Raw genomic sequence first — 16,899 nt, 5'->3', positions numbered from 1 at the left:
GTCTCTAGGTCTGGTGAAACTCATAAAAACATGCTCAATGGTGGGGCAACAAGTGTATTTTTACATAATGCATGCCATTTTACCAAAGATTAGTTCTCAAGTTTATTGCATTAGTGTATCTTTAGGGATCTACATAACTATTACTTGCTTGATATGAAGTCATTTTGGGGCTGTCTAAGAGGAAAGGGTCTCTTCCTTAAGACTTTTTTAAACACTCTATTTTGGTGCTATGTCAATCACTCTTATCCCCTTATTTACAGTGCCTATGCTTAACCCTTTTATTTATTGTAAAAATCAATCATAGTCAATATAATTTGGCTTTTTTGGCAAAAAAAAGACAAAAAGCTCTCCAATATCCAAGTGTAAACAGATTTCTATGAGGTGATGCCAATTTAATAAAAATACATAATGCAAAATCAGTGACTGCATAAATATTCACCCCTTTGAAGTGACTGACCTGATTCAACAGAGGTCCAGCCAGTAGGTGCTATTAGTCTCACCTGAGCAGGGATACCTGAGTGCAATGAATGTAGTCTCAAGTTATTGTAGTATAAAGACACCTGTGTCTGGAAGGACAAGTCACTGGTTAATCAGTATTCCTGGCCACCATTGCACCATGAAGATAAATGAACACTCCCGCAACTCAGAGAAAAGGTTACTGAAAAGTATAAGCCAGGGGATGGATACAAAAACATCCCTCAGGGTCCAGTTAAATTGGTCACCTGGAAATTGAAGGAATATGGGACATATGTAGATCTGCATTAATCAGTCCGTCCTGACTGACAAACTGAGTGACCAGACTCTGATGAGACCAAAATATTTGTTTTTTGGCCATCAGACAAGACTATGTTTGGTGGATACTAAACACAGCCCATAATCACAAACACTCCATCCCCACTGTGAAGCAAAGTGGTGGCAGCATCATGCTGTGGGGATGCTTCTCAGCAGCCGGCTCTGGAAGGCTTGTAAAGGTAGAGGGTAAAATGAATGATGCAAAGTTGGGACAATCCAGGAGTATAATCTTATTCAGTCTACAAGAGATCTATGGCTTGAGAGAAGATTTATTTTCCAGCAAATCAATGACCCAAAGCATACAGCAAAAGCTTCACAGAAATGGTTTAAAGAAAACAAGGTGAATGTTCTGGAGAGACTGGGTCAAAGCCCAGACCTCAGTCCAACAGAGAATTTGTGGATGGACTGGAAAAGAATGGAGTAAAATTGTAGTGTCCAAATGTGCAAGCCTGATTGAGACCTATCCACACAGACTCAGTGCTGTGATTGCAGCCAAAGGTACATCTACTAAATCCTGACTTGAAGGAAGTTAATATTTATGCAGTCACTTATTTTACATCACACATCTTTGTTTAATTGCAATTATTTTGCAGAAATCTGTTTCCACTTTAACATTTACAGTTGTACTGACCTTGATTAAGTTATTAAATCAATAAAAGGGTAAAACATCCAAGGGGGTGATTAACACTTTGTATCTGTGCACACCAATGACTACATCCTGTTGGAGAATAAGGCCCCAGGCATTCCTTTCACTAAACTGCCTATAGCCACAGCTGACATTGGTAGGTCAATTTAGACTCACAGCAAAATATACCAGTGTATGAAGCAACATTATTTACCTAATATTCTGTGACCCATTTAGACTGCATACGGTAATAGTTTAGTCTCTTTTTTTACTATATGATAGCAGAACATGGATAAAGAAAGAGGAAGTCATTTGTGGCGGTAGAATCATGAACAAGTCAGAATCACTGATGTCATCAAGATGTTGATATGTTTAACTGCTTTGAAAATTAGTTTCAGTTCTGTATTGTTCATCCCTTAAGTGATTAGATAAAATGACCAAATGCTCTTTGAGTTTTCAATACTTAAGAATTTTTTTAATCTCAGTATCAACACTGATGAATTTATTCTTTTATTTACCAGATCCTTTTAAAATTTTCTGTAAAGTTATTATTCTGTTTTATTATTCTTTAAGGTCTAATTAAATACACTCAATGGCCACTTAATTAGGTACACCACAGAAAATTTTGACCAATGTTGACATGATAGTACCCCCAAGGTGCTTGGCAGCTGCACATCCATGATGCCAATCCTGCATTCCAATCACATCTTGAAGTTTGGATTGAAATACAAATAACAGAAGCCCTGAGCGGACATACATCCACTTTGTTTCTCTTTTTCCTGTGGAAGGAAAATTTTGATTGTTTTTTCAAGATCACAATTTATTCATCTTGATATCTAGTTAATTTCATGAGATCCTTTTTTGTTTTTTGTTTTTTTGCCGGGCAACCAGAGCAGCAAGAAAAATGCACGCTTGAGTTATATCTTGGATTTGTAGTGTTTTTCACAATTAAGTTGACAACATACGTTGGAACTTATGAAAACAAAGACGATGGATGGACGCCTTTGAGAGAAAGAACGGGAAATTTCCATCAAGAAAAACCCCAAAAAGATGAAAAGGAAGACCTCAGTCTCAACGACAACTCCTGGCTTCCTTCGCCAGCAGGATGGACGACATGTAGCTGTGGATTTCCTACCACCGCTTGGACCACTGTGTTTGCTGCTACAGAGGAGACTGCCAAACGTAATTGTGTTGTTTTTACAATGCAATGAAAATAAATGTCTATCTATTAAAGAAACTGAAATGTATCATGGAAAAACAAGCCTTGTTCTGAGATACATTAATAAATGAAATGAGATATTGATTAAATTATCAAAATTTACTTACTACAGGAAAAAAAAAATGAACAGACATACTCTCAGTTAGGGCTTCCATGGTCATTGATAATAAAAGACTAAAAGGTGATTTTTTTTGTTTTGTTTAAAATGCTTCATGCTTTGGTTTTCAAACATGAAATGTTTACAGGAAGCAAGTTAACACCAGAAACAGATACCTGAGGTCATAGAGGCTATTTCAGATATCCCGTGTCAGCAGGATATTCCCGGGTATGATAGAAAAAATGCTTTAATGACAAATGTTAGACACTTTTAGTTTATAATGTAGTGGGACAGTACATCAACGGTGTTCTAGTCATTCCTTTGTCAGCAGGACAGTTTGTACTCACTCATCTAATCAGAACTGTTTTTCAGATATTGTCCCAGTTTAGTGATGCAGGATGTGGACAGTGTTATGTTAACCTTAGATAAACACTTAGAGAGACATTAATTCCACTTGAAGCTGGTTTCTCGACTTTATTGAAGCTGTTGAGATTCTTATTTGAAGCAAACTCTTCATGGATCTTATCACCACAGCTATTCATTACACGAGTTGAACTTAATGTGCAACAAAGCAAACAGAGTTAGGAAATATTCATTAATTATTAACTCCTTTAAAGACAAGGCACCTCCTTAGAGAGTCACTTTTAAAGGGTTAAGTCACAGGTAATACAGGCGGAAATATTGTCCAGCTGACTATTGTCTCTGCTACCAAAAAAAACCTGGCATTGAATATATTTTGCAACATTTAAAAGCTAAACCTCTTTCAAGAAATTCATCCCCATTACCCAGAAAACTCAAGGCATCTTTGTGAGCAGCTTCTGCTGGAAGATTTCTGTCTCATTTTTTTTTAAGTGACCAGATTACATAAATCTCCAGGTTACATTGTCAGTGATTAACACCAAATATTTGCTTATAAATGACAAAAAAAGACAAAAATGTCAAGCAAAGCAATGTAACAGACCACTACTCATTTGATAACGATCAGCCAGCGAAATTGTAAAAAAAAAAAAAATCAAGGAAAATATGGAGGATAAATGATCATGATAAAACGATTACAGCATATTGGCCGACATCCAGCTTGAAACAAGTGATTTTCATGTCTGCAGAGATTACTTAATGGAAGGAAACCCCAAGACAATGCATCAGCCTTTTCACTACTCTGTAGAGACAAAATGAAAACAACAGTCAATCGTGTAAGTAAACAAGAAATATAAATAAAATAACACAAAACCTTAAATAAATGAGTCACTCACCATCAGGGCTGATGGTCTTCTGCACCAGTAGGGGGGCAATCATTGCTCGGCGAGGAGCTGGGCCTAAAGTTGACATTAGAAATGAAACAAGTTACTTTTCTGTTATCCATCTGAGCAGTAGCAGCAGCAGTTAATCAAAAGTCTCTCTGGGTGGGTTTACATTAAGAACCAAGGCCTGAATTCAAATACACCTGACCCCAAAGTCTGGTTTGATAATGGTTTGATGGTGGTCTAAGGCACATTTCATGTGTGATAGAGCGAGGTCCGTGGGAGATAAAAACTCAACCACTCTTAAGTTAAGTCAGTGAGTAGAGTTGTAAAGGAAATTCTAAATGACTCCTGTCTCCACATTTTATCCTCTGGCTGTCTGATAGATGTGGAAGTAGAAAGAGGGTGGTAGTTGGCATTTCAAGATTATAAAAAATTCCTAAGAAGCAGGGTGGACTCCACTGTGCACAGAAAATAAACTAATGTCACCCAGTTGATGTCACCAGTGCTTGCTTTTTCTTCTTTTTCCTTCTTGGTGGATTTGCAAACCAACTTAATGCATACTGCCACCTGCTTTCTGACTGTGCACAGATTAAGGTGTACTCTGACACACAATGTTGTTACAAATGTGCCGCAGACTCGCAGCGGGGACACGCGAGTGTGTAGAAATTGTGCAAGAGCAAAGACCTACACAATCATATCTAATATGAAAACACCTTTTATGTCAGTCTTTTACCTTTCTCACAGTCGGCACGGCCACGCACAGCAGTGCCCTCGATGGTTGCGCCAGAGTCGTCCACACACCAGCAGAAGCCGGTGGAAAACCAGCACTGCATGGGTCTGTATTTACCATGCTCATCGCACTGTGGACGGAAGTCACCAAGCTTGCCAGACTTAGCCGATGCCTCCAGCTGGCATTTGGTCTTGATTGTAGAGGCTGAGGAATAGAGTATAAATCATTTGGACATTAAAGGTCTGTTTGATACTTGCATTTAATAATTAAGAAACAATTCCAAGTTGACTAGTGAATCTCAGTGTTGGTACAAGGTAGTCATATGCCCAGCCGTGATCAGCTGACGGCCACCTGATCCTAATTATTGCCTCCCAGTTTGCCAACCAATCACAGCTCTTTCTCTCAACACAGGGTCATATTCATATATGATGTACTTCTCACTAATCCCTGCTTGCATTAATGCTGATGCACTCCTCCACCCCAGCCTCCTCCTTTATAGCATTAAGCTTGTTGCACGCTCATATTCAGATTCATGCTTATATGGATTAATTGCTTTGGAACTAATTTTATTCAAAGTATGCTGCATGACTAACCCAGGAAGATCTTTTGAGCAGACCCTCCTCAGCCAAGTAATACTGTGTATACATTTTGAAAAAATGATTACATGTATGAGGATAGTGTTCCTGACTTAAATGAAAGAAAGACTTAAAGAATGAAAGTAACTCTTTGGAACATGAAAAAAACAAGATGTACAAAGCTCCATGGCTGTATCTCCAGCTCAGTGGCAAAACAATGTATGGTTCAATATGTTTTCTCTTTCTGTTTTTAGCACCCAAGTACAGAGAAGGCTATATCACTTGCCTGCACATTAGAGATAACACAGAGCACAAAGCCAGAACAAAATAACAGCTCTATACTAAAAGGTGTAACAGACAAAGGTTACCTGTTGGAGGTGCAGGCTGCTGCTGCTGGGCCATCTGGAAGATCAGCCAGTAACGCATCCAAGTCTCAAAGCTCTGCTCAGTGCAATGAGTTTAGAATTAGAAGTATTCTGATTTAGCTTCATTAAATGCATTTGATTCATTTTGTTTCCTTATGTTAATGTGTATTATGTTTTACCTTCCACTCGCTCTCATTCATCTGTTTCTTCAGGCCGTGGAGGTTGGCCAGGAAGGTCTTGTTGAACTGAGGCAGCTGTGAGTCCTGCTACAAACAAAACCAGAGTTCAGAGACAAAATAAAATCATCACTGTGAGAACTGTCAACTGAGTTTCTCGTACCTGCACCAGCTCCTTCACCTGTTTCTCCACATTGACAACAGCATCCTGAAGTTTCTATTTGGAGGAAACAGAAAGACCAAAAAATTCAAAATGTTTGTTTATTTTAATGCTAAAATTATTTCTATCATTTTATGTCATCAAAAGGTTTAAGAAGTGAAAGCACTTAATCCAGGAAGTTAAAAAACCTACAGTCAAGGGCGTCTTGGCTTTTGTTGGCTTGGGCACCTCATCTGAGACGAAGTCGCTGATCAGGGGGAGGCTGTTCATGGGCATGTGCAGCCTCATTGGAGAAACAACTTTACAGCGATAAAACAAAGAAAAGTTAACATTAGGAAGCTGAGAAAAACAAGTGACAAGGGAGAGAAAATTCTAACTTCAACTCATTGTTGTACTTGGATTACCAAAACACTTAAAAAATAATACACATATATAAATATGGCTATGAAAACATTGATAAGAAAAATTAAATTCAACAATAACAAAAACAATTCAGTATGATTCAAATATACAGGGGAAAATCAAAATCTAAAGATATCTTGTTGAATGTGTTTGATCATGTTTGATTTTTGTCTTTAAAGAAAGGAGCAAGAGAGCCTTGCCAGTTTGGTAGTTCCTGGTAAAGCATACAGCTCATTTCTCCCCCTTTGTCTCACCATCAAGACTTTCAATTCTCTGTTGGCTTACAGATCAAGTTCCTAAAACCACCTCTCCATTCCCTCTCCTGCAGTCTCTTCCTCATTTCAGTCGAACCTCATTGTAAAAACAGTCTTATTCAGACCAACTACAGTAGTATGATGATTAAGACTTAAGCTCGATTTTACCATTTGATGAACGGGTCAGCTGTCTGCCCATTTTCTCTGAGGACTTCTGCAGCGAGTGAATCTGCTGCTTCTGGTTGAACACCATGTAGGCGGTGAAGACCTGGCTGGACAACAGCAGACATGCCAGGGTGGTCAGGCCAGCGATCTTCAGAGCACGGCTGTTGGAGCTCCTAACAGACAAAATAACAATTTGAATATGTGTCTCTTTAATGGGACAGCTGAGAACAGACATCAAGGCATGACAAAATATGATTCAGACTGCATAAAAGTGGTGTTATATCTTGAAATTTTAAAGTTATCAGAGCTGTTTGGGGATTTCCAAAAGTGATGTATGGGGCATTCTTAGAGAAATGTCGTTTCATTTTGATATTAAGACACATACAAAAAAATACAAAAAAATCCCCATATAAAAACCAACAACCTTCATACTACAGGCATAAGGTATTAGAGAGATTATTTATGTCAAAACAAAAGCAGAACAAAATACTAAGAGAAGGCAAGAGAGAAAAAAAAGGTCAGCCCCTTTTTGTAATCAGCCAATAGAATGCGAAGATCACTTGTTACTAGGTAGATGCTTTACAAAGATGTTTGGAAGCACAGATTCTACAACTATTCAAGGCTTTAAAATGCATTCACAGTCGTTGAATATCTATTTATTGATTCATTTGAAACAGTTTAGGCCATTCAAACTTGCATGCACATTTGCTTCTTTTAAAAATAATTTCAGGCACATTCAAAAGAGAAACAATTAATCCAATGCTTTCTTATGGGATGTTTGTAAAGAATGCCATTGCATATATCATTTTTTTTATTCAGATGATAGTAGCCATACAGTATTCAAATAAATAGTTGTTAAACTGGAGTAGAAAATATTATAAGCCAATTACTAAGTCATTTTTATCATTTTAAACATTTTTATCTCACGTGGCCTATATTTAAGATAGTGCAAAATCCTGACACCATTAAATTATAAATATTAAATACGGTTTTTATTTGAAGTTAATTGCGAGCCAATAGCAGGACAGCATCCCCTGTTACCAGGTAAACTCCTTCTGCTAATGCCAAATGGTAGTGTTTATTAGTTTATGTCTTCATTTTAAAAAGTCTCATTATTATAAAGCAGTGAGAAAATATTTTTTGAATAAAAAATGTAACATTTTTATCCATACTATGGGAAATAAAACAAATAATGCATTAATCATACAAACATTATCCTATTTCTGTATCTTAGCTTGTTAATTTAAGGGCAGTGAAAATAAGTTTTAAACGGTTTACACAATCACAAATAAATAAATGGAGGTTGTACTTCTGGCCACTATAGTAGCAACAACAATATTTTAAGTTTAAACTGGTCGGACAGGTGTTGATATGATTTTTTTCGGTTCATAAGCTAGTTAATTCTCACCTGCTCGGTGTTACAGGGGGGACCAGAGCTTCCTGACTGCCGGTCAGAACCCCTTCGTTCAGAGGAGCCACTTCTGGAGCGTTGTCCATGGTTTCTGGAGGTTTCTCTGCTACACAAGAAGTAGAGAGAATCTAGCAGGTCAGGCTGATTAATGCTTGGAAAATAAGGAAGTGTTGGTAGACAAATTTCTGAGTGAGGTGAAGGGATGCGGGAAGTCCCTGAGAAAAAAGTGTGAGGGCAAGGCTGAATGGAGAGCGTGCGAGCTGTGATTGGTCAGATTTCTAAACGCATCACTTGTTGATAGAGGCAGACTACAGTGAGAATTGGGTTTTAAACTAGTTTGACAGCATATCACAAGCTGTCGTTTGTGCCAGTTCTGAGCTCACATTGTTTTTCATACTGTATCTGTTTATAAGCAATGTATTAATACGTTAAATAAAGGGATTTATTAACAAAAAAATACAAGCTTGACTTTTATAATAACCCTATACCTTTTCTTAAGCTACAAAAATCCAAAATAAATAAATGCAAACAATGCAAACTGCAGTTTTACTTTTGCTTGTTGCATGGAAATAACTACATTAAAATGCATGTTTTATTCTAATGCATTAAAAGTAAAGCACTTTCTTTCAGGGACCATAGAGAAGTGCTTCTGTGCAATTGGTGTTGTTGATTCCCCAACCATTAAAGTAATGATGACAATAGGGTTATGGTTTGTTTTCCTTTTCTTTTTCATTCTTTCATAACTTTAACATAATAACACCAAATATATTAAAAGAACAGAGATACAGGATAACCAAACTCTTCTTTCTGGATAGACATAGTGCTTCTATGTGAAATTAAATACAAATATATTGAACCATAATGGGATATAAATGCTGAAAATTGATATTCCATGATTTTGTAACACTTTTGCCTGAAGCAATGCACATCTGAGAGTAAGTTCAACACTAGCAAGTATCTAGACAGGAGGGAACAACATCAATTTCAACAAATGGCTTCAAGTTCAAGTGGACACAGATGCTGACAGGCAGTGCACAGAGATGATGCACAAGGTGTATAAAACATCCATTTATCCATCTGTTTTCTATATTACTTATCCCATTCGAGGTTGCAGGGGCTGGAGCCTATCCCAGCTCTACTAGAGGCGGGGTAAACTCTGGACGCCCTTGACTGGAATGTAGGATTAGTACGTTCCCATCAAGTGGTCCAGTTCTGTTTGGTTTGGTACCTGATTATTTGCAGTTCCACTACCTATCCACAGCTACAGGATGAAAGTAGGCACGCTGCTGTCTTACAACCAGTTAATCAGTTTAAGTCATTTTCAACCTTAAATGTTTTAGTCAGCAAAAACTCAAAAACCATACCAAACCAGACCGCTTGCTGGACTCAAACCAAAGGAACCTTTTCATTTCCAAAGTGTAGTGGTCAAAAATAATTTTTAAAACCTTTTGTGACGCTCTGAAAGTAGTGTGATCTTTGTTGTAGGTCTTCCAGGTTTTACTGTATTAACTTTTCTGTCAAAGTGCCTCACCTGTTGGGTTAAACACAATCCTGAATACCTGAAAGAGAGGCACACCTCTACAGAACAGAAAGGGCCCAGAACAGACTTTCATTGTTTGACTCAACAGGGAAAATGACTTTGGCTTCATGTGTATGTGCGATAATACCTATTGTCTGATCTTGGCTCATGATTTCTCTTAAGCAAAATAAAACTCAGACTTGAAAAATCTCCTTTATCAGCTCCTTATCTAAAGTGAAACCATAAGTAAAAACCATCTGTCTCTACGTCTTTGAAGCGAAACAAGAACGTTACAAAATATTCAAACACCCACCATGCTTGCTTTGAAGTTAAGAATATACAATGCCTATAAGAAGTATTCACCAACTTCTATGTTTTTTTTTTTAAAGATTTATTTTTGGCCTTTTTTTGATAGGACAGTGGATAGAGTCGGAAACAGGGGAGAGAGCAGGGAGAGACATGCAGGAAATAGTGCCACAGGCTGGATTTGTACCCGGGTCGCCTGCATATATGGCATGTGCCTTAACCATTCGACTACCGGCGCGCCACCAACTTCTATGTTTTAACCTTTGATTGATCTTATAAATTAATCATGGTCAATATAATTTGGCTTTTTTTCTTCACCAGTCAGTGCTTTATGTGGCAAAGAGAAAGCAACTGTTGAAGAAAACTCATATTAAATCTCAACAAGAGTTTACCAAAAGGCACGTGAGAGACTCCATGGTCAAGTGGAAGAAAGTTCTTTGGTCCCGGGAGACCAAAATGGTGATTTTCGGCTATCAGACAAGATGCTATCCCCAATGTGAAGCCCAGTAGTGGCAGCATCATGCTGTGGGGATGCTTCTTGGCAACCCACTCTGGAAGGCTTATAAAGGTGGGTAAAATAAATGTGGCAAAATATAGGAAAAACCTGCAGAACAATCATATTCAGTCTGCAAGAGAACTAAAGATTGGAAGATTTATTTTCCAGCAAGACAATGACCCGAAGCATACAAAGAAAGCTACACAGAAATGATTTTGAGATAAGGTGAATGTTCTGGAGTGACTGAGTCAAAGCCAAGACCTCAAGCCAACAGAGAATATGTGGCTAGACTTGTAAAAGGCTGTTTAATATGATACTTTCTTTATCTACTTAGAAGGAAAAATAAATATTTTTAGAGCTTTAAACGATATAATTTATTTCATATATTGACACTTTTTGCGGTTTCACCACCTGAAACATTGGTGGCGCCACCTTACATTTGCAACAAATTTCAAATTAAACAGGCAAATACTTTTGTTCTTGTCTGAAAGTGGTCACATGTATTTTTAAAATAAAATGAATTAACTAGTAAAATAAAATGTAGCAGTTTCACTCAAAAAGGATCTACAAACGATTTCAATTGGCCTTGAGTGTCAGCTAGACCCAAATAAATGATAAATTATGCTGTGATTTGTTATCACTTCATGTCAAATTAAAATATCCATGATTATAGTTGTCACTGACAGTTTAAGTGTCAGTAATCTGTTAATTTACTTCGATGTCGTGCCACCTGATGTTTTTAGGGTTTGAGATGCCAAAATATAAAATTAGTTGTACTATTCACATAAACGAAATGGATTCTGTTTTCAAATGGAAAAAATATCGACTATTTCACTCTGTAGACAACACTATAACAGAAAGAGTACAATCATACCTTGGTATCTGGCTTGATGAAAAACTTACTTTTAAAATTCATATTGATGTACTTTTATCCAAACTAAGACAACAACTAGGCTTTCTTTATAGAAATACATTTTGCTTCCATATGTTTACAAGAAAAAGAATAATAGAAGCAGTTTTCCTCTCTGTTTTGGACTATAGAGATGTTATCTTTAGTCATGCACCAAATACAACTTTAAAACCTCTGGATGCAGTGTATCATTCAGCTTTGAGATTTATTACTGGGGATAGCTATGGGGCTCATCATTGCCATCTACTAATATATCAAAAAAACGGTATGCCTGCTTTAACAATAAGAAGAGACCAGCATATTTATTTATTCATTTACAAAGCATTTTTAAAAAACTCTTCCCCTTTATCTCTCCAATCTGCTCTTATATAACATGGGAAGCCACCATACTCGCTCAAAGTCATGGCTTACCTTAAAGGTTCCAGAAATAAACACAGTTAGGAAGATCTGCTTATAGTTATTATGCACCCAATACCTGGAACTTGCTTCAGAAACATTTTAAACTGACCATGTTAATACCACTGAGACACTTCCAGGCTCAGATCTTATTGATTTTACTTGTTTTTGCTTTTAGTATTTTAATAGTTTAACTGTTCTACGCCTTGATCTCTAAATGATTTCACCTATTTTATATTCTGTCGTTATTGTTGTTGAATGAATAAATGAAACAGAAAATGTATTCAATCAAAGTAGGCTTTGTAAAAAAATTAGTCATTAACTATTTCCGAAAAAAAAAATGTGCATATAACGTCACTGACCCATATGCAGACATTCTTAGAAAGAAAACAAAAAAGACCCATCTACTGAAAAATACAGTGGTGTTTTATTTGCAAATTAAAAAGCACCGACAATATTAGTTACACTGTAAAAATTATTGACAACAATTACAAATCTTTATCATACAGTCCAGGAGATTAGTACCATCATTGCTGTTATGTGTTATCACTTAATACTTTATATGGAGAGACTCGGTACCTGTGTACAATAGTTGGCAGTGAGAGGAAAAACAATCGTAGCGACACACCTCCGCACAATGACATAATCCGAGCTTCCCTCAGCACAGCACTGACGCTTCACACTACAGGAATGGGCTGATGGAGAGAGTAAACCCAAACACATTCAATAATTTAGGTCTACTTAAGGTTGCGTCTTATGTACATTATAAAGTCAGGAAATAAGAGGACCGACATGTGCATTTGTTATTACATCAGAACATTGTACAAAACTATTGCAATAAGAGCAGCTTTTTGTTATCTATGCTTGACATCTAGTTGCAGTGGCAACACCTCAACGTCTGTATGGTCTCTCTGGGCATACTGTTTGTTCTCCTGGCAACCTTTTCCCCCAGAGACAGCCTTTAGCCCCAAAAAACTCATCTAGTAACTGAAATGAAACAAAATATAAGACAAAATATACAGTTTTGACAAAAATAAGATATCCCAACAGTGGAAAAAAAGATCTGAAATACACAATCTTCTTCTGTACACGTTCTGAATCTCACAGACCAGAATGTTTACAGTAGCTAGCTTATGATCTTCTTCACAGATTGTAGCAGGATACATGTCGGAAGTGTGCTTTCCAGTAATCTGTTATGTTCAGAATTAATGCTCTCTTGAGTGCCTTAAATATTGTGCTTTCAATGTCTTTCCTACTGTTCCTGCTTAAGCCGATTAGATTGGTCATGAAACTGACCACAGAGGAGGCCGTGCAGGTAAAGATTCACAAACCAGTCTACTGTACACTGAAAAAACTGAGCTAAGATGTTTAGTTTTGGTACATTCTACATTAATGCATTGCCATCAGCATTATAAAAACGTTAAAACAAAATCTGAGTAAAGAAAAATTAAACTTAAAAAAGAACCCTCAAAAGTCCATGTGTAATATTTTACGAAGATTCTGTCCTGGCACTTGTAAATGCGATAACTAGATTCTACCAAGGCCTATGGAGTAAGGCTACAACATGCAGCCTGAGTCAAGACTTCAGATGTCCTGTTCTCTTCTCAAATCAAAGGCATCTGAAACCAGTGTCTCTCTGTTGGCCATGCTGCTGTTCATAAAGTCAATGTAAATGCTTTGTTTTAAATCAAACAGCACAGCTTATAGATGAAGACACAGGTGATGTGATTCTCCTTCACCTCTTTATCCAAACTTATTTCTCCTTTCTTTGATTTTCAAGATGAAGTCCATGCGAAGAAGAAATATTTTTTTAAGGAGAGCAAAGGCTGATTATCGAACACAGAGGGACCCTGCTGTGCATCTGAGCCTTTTCTTCTGCTACAGGGCATAGTGGAGGCCATCACTGTAGTCCTGGTTTGTCCTGCTAGGGAGTAACAGCATCCAAAAGCTCAGGGAGCTGCTGCGGGCACTAACCGTCCACTGTTGTCTTGATCATGTAGAAGATCACAGTTAAGTTCAAGTCTCTGTAAAAACTGTTGGAGATCTTGAACATGTCTCCCAGCAGGATGAGGTGTAGTTCCTTGTGTGGAGCTCCGATTGCTCCCATGTGGTGCTGCTACCTGGTGTGGACCAGCTCCTCTCTGAGCCAGCTGGGCAGTGGCTGGCCCATCCTGTAGAGCAGCTTAGACAGCTCAATGTTGTGATCCCTGTAGTAATCCCTGAGGAACCCCTTGGACTGAAGGAGAGAGAAGATGTCAGATCAAAATGTACCATAAAAACATGCTGAAAACAGTCATTACATACAAAAAGTCAAGCTCCTGTGATGAGTTTTTAAAAGGTTATGAATACTAATGTCTCTGTATGACCTCCAAAAGCAAGCAAGATCACCTGCAACAAGAATTCTTATGATGCCTCTATGCTGGCAATAGTCAAGCCCAGAGGGTTACATTATCAAGTTCTCAGTCTGTCCATCAGTGCCTCTTGTGAATTCAATATCTCATAAAATCTTTGAAGGATTTCAATAAACTCTGCTATAATGTCCACTATGACTCAAGGATGATCTGATTTACTTTTAAAGGTCAAAGAGCAAAGGTAAAGGCCATTGGGACTAATGTTCATCTATTGCTTGGAATGCAATATCACAAAGGCTTAACGAGATCTCGGGCCACAAGATCTCGCGAGGCCGAAATGTCAAGAGATTTCTCGTTGAGATGTAAATGGTCTTGTGAGATCAATGTGCCACAGAGACAAAAAACAGCAGCTGCCATGACAGAAAAGCAAGAAAGCTAGTGAAGAAACAGCGCTGGTCCATGACCCCTTCGGATCACCACTCCCACCACTAACTCTTCCTACCTGAGACTATATATGATCTGCCAATGCATTATAAGCAGGGGTGTGACGAGACACTTTTTTCATGAAACGAGAGGACATTTTACACTATTTTTTCATTTTTGAAGAAAAACCACGAGTAAAAATATGTGTTTTATACAGCTGAAAGTCACAAATGCAAATCATCACAGAAATGTTTAAACGAATCCTCTTTCACTGAATAGACTATCAGTGCATGCTGCAGTTTGTCTGTCTAACTCTCAAACTGTGGATTTTAACAGCTCTTCAAGTAGAAAATCCTTTTATTTTAATAGTGTGTCACATCTTTAATTTACTATACTTTTCCCTTATTGCTACAATTACAATAGAAGAAGCATTTAGATTATTTGGGAAGTACTTTACAACAGACTGAAATGTAAAAAGCTGCATCAGTAAAATTAAACTATCCTTCATCCTTCAGTGTATCAGGCTGATTTACCTGCTGTCAGGCAATAAACATGGTGCATTCATTTATTTTATAAGTTTACCGCTGCAGTACACAATGGCCTGTTGTGTTCCATATGTGAAGTTTCTTATTGATGTTATGTGCAGTCAGCAGCTGACAGATGAGTGACTGACACAGGGTGAGACAAGGAAGAGACAGGACGAAGCAGCGATTGAAACAAAGTTACAAAGTAACAAACAGCGACACAGTGAACGAGTCTGCACGCACACACAAACTAACACTGCGATCTATGTACTTAGTCTCCAGTGTGGGGCTGTTTTCTGTCAGGACAGCTACTGCTCCTGGTGTCTGTGCAATATTGATCTCGCAAGACATTTTTCACTTTGGTGAGAAATCATATGGCGTTTCGATCTCGCTAGATCTCGTGGCACCAGAGCTCATCACACCCCTAAGTATAAGTTAGGCATAACGGTGTGAAATAATAAAATATTGTTACTAAATACCTATGTATGCACACAGACTCACTCACAGTGTTGTCATATGTTGTTTTTTAAATTGGATTCAATGGCTGCTTTGTCCTGTCATGTTCACCATCAGTCAAACATCTATCAGCTGTTAGCTGCACGTAACATCACTCAGAAACTTCACCTATGTAGAGCAACGGGCTGTTGTATTGTGCAGCAGTTGAACTTAACAAAACAAACTCTGTTTGAGCGCCGTAGTGCGCACTGTTCACTCCATAGCTGAAGATATAGCCCCAAATGTTGTAATGTTTGTTGTCTCACACGAGTGGAGCTGACAGTCTCTGTGCACGCAGACAAACACAGGCTCATCCGTGCGTCCTGCCAGACACTCTGTCAAAGCTCATATGAGGAAAAAAAGCATGCAAAACAATAAAAAAAAATCTATTTCTGTGAATTAAAAACATGTTATTGACAGAAAGATTTTGTGTGTTTAAATCATGGATGTCCTTACAGAGGATGAAGAATAGTTTGCTTTTAATGATGCAGCTTTTTATCATCATTTTAATTTCAAATTAATATAAACATTTTTCAAAGTACTTTAAAAATAATCTAAATACTTCAGTTTTAATATCATAGTACTGATGAATGCATAGCTTAGTAAATTAAAGATGTGGCCCACTGTTAAACTGCATGAAGCAGTGATTTATAGTACAAGGGGATAGTTTAAACATTTATGAATAGACATGCATTGTGCTGCTTTTGTGACTTTCACTTGCATAAAAGACATTTTCTACTTTGAAAAAGATCTTACCTCAGGGTCCATGTCAGGGTACCTGCGCCCTTTACTCTTTCCCAAACACTTGGTCTTTCCTCCCTCCAGTAGCTGACACCAGAAGCCTTTTTTAGGGTCAAACCTATTAATTATAGACAAACAAAAACATGAACTATGAACAAATATAATAATTAAAAACTTTCATTGATTAGATCTTGAAAGATTATTCATCTATTTAGAGATATTTTATCCACCTTATTCCTCTTTCTATATTAATATGAAGCTCATAAAGTTAGCTAAATATGCTTGTCTAGGTTATCTGAGGTAATGTCGTCATTTCGCACTCTCTAGTAGAGGGCGGAGAAATAATAACGTTATCCCGTTTGAGGTGAGGCAGTCGAAGTTTATATATTTTGGCATCCAAATTGCTCTAATAATCACTTTCAGCATCTCGTTTCAATGCAAAGTCCCATTTAGATAGAATGGAGTGGAAGTTGCGCCCATATTTCACGCAAAGAATGATGGGGGATAGGAATAAGATGGATAC

At 37.6% G+C, this 16,899-nt stretch overlaps 2 protein-coding genes across 4 annotated transcripts in view; both read right to left on the bottom strand.

The window, feature by feature from the left end:
• Positions 1-3,193: 3,193 nt before the first annotated feature.
• Positions 3,194-8,414, bottom strand: cd74a (CD74 molecule, major histocompatibility complex, class II invariant chain a). Of its 3 annotated transcripts, XM_041797611.1 has the most exons (9): positions 8,213-8,413; positions 6,808-6,977; positions 6,176-6,282; positions 5,987-6,040; positions 5,827-5,913; positions 5,651-5,723; positions 4,711-4,911; positions 3,987-4,049; positions 3,194-3,892 (listed from the first exon to the last, which is right to left on the bottom strand). In XM_041797611.1, exons 1-9 carry the CDS (start codon positions 8,299-8,301, stop codon positions 3,888-3,890), a joined length of 849 nt encoding a protein of 282 aa, XP_041653545.1. In that variant the 5' UTR covers positions 8,302-8,413; the 3' UTR covers positions 3,194-3,887. The 3 variants fall into 3 exon arrangements, with proteins under 3 accessions (XP_041653545.1, XP_041653543.1, XP_041653544.1); XM_041797609.1 differs by lacking the exon at positions 3,194-3,892 and having other exon boundaries at positions 3,979-4,049; positions 8,213-8,414; XM_041797610.1 differs by lacking the exon at positions 3,194-3,892 and having other exon boundaries at positions 3,979-4,049; positions 5,827-5,910; positions 8,213-8,414.
• A 3,836-nt stretch (positions 8,415-12,250) lies between these two features.
• Positions 12,251-16,899, bottom strand: part of LOC121516215 (bifunctional heparan sulfate N-deacetylase/N-sulfotransferase 1-like) — an 86,475-nt gene continuing 81,826 nt past the window's right edge. Inside the window, exons 14-15 of the mRNA XM_041797359.1 lie at positions 16,392-16,494; positions 12,251-14,078 (exon numbers count right to left, since the gene is read on the bottom strand). Of these exons, the coding sequence (XP_041653293.1) occupies positions 13,959-14,078; positions 16,392-16,494 (223 nt within the window). The 3' untranslated portion in view covers positions 12,251-13,958. The remainder of the gene's footprint in view (positions 14,079-16,391; positions 16,495-16,899) is intronic.

The sequence above is a fragment of the Cheilinus undulatus genome, linkage group 10 (assembly GCF_018320785.1).
Source record: "Cheilinus undulatus linkage group 10, ASM1832078v1, whole genome shotgun sequence".
Lineage (NCBI taxonomy): Eukaryota > Metazoa > Chordata > Actinopteri > Labriformes > Labridae > Cheilinus > Cheilinus undulatus.
This window is presented reverse-complemented; position numbering and strand designations above follow the sequence as displayed.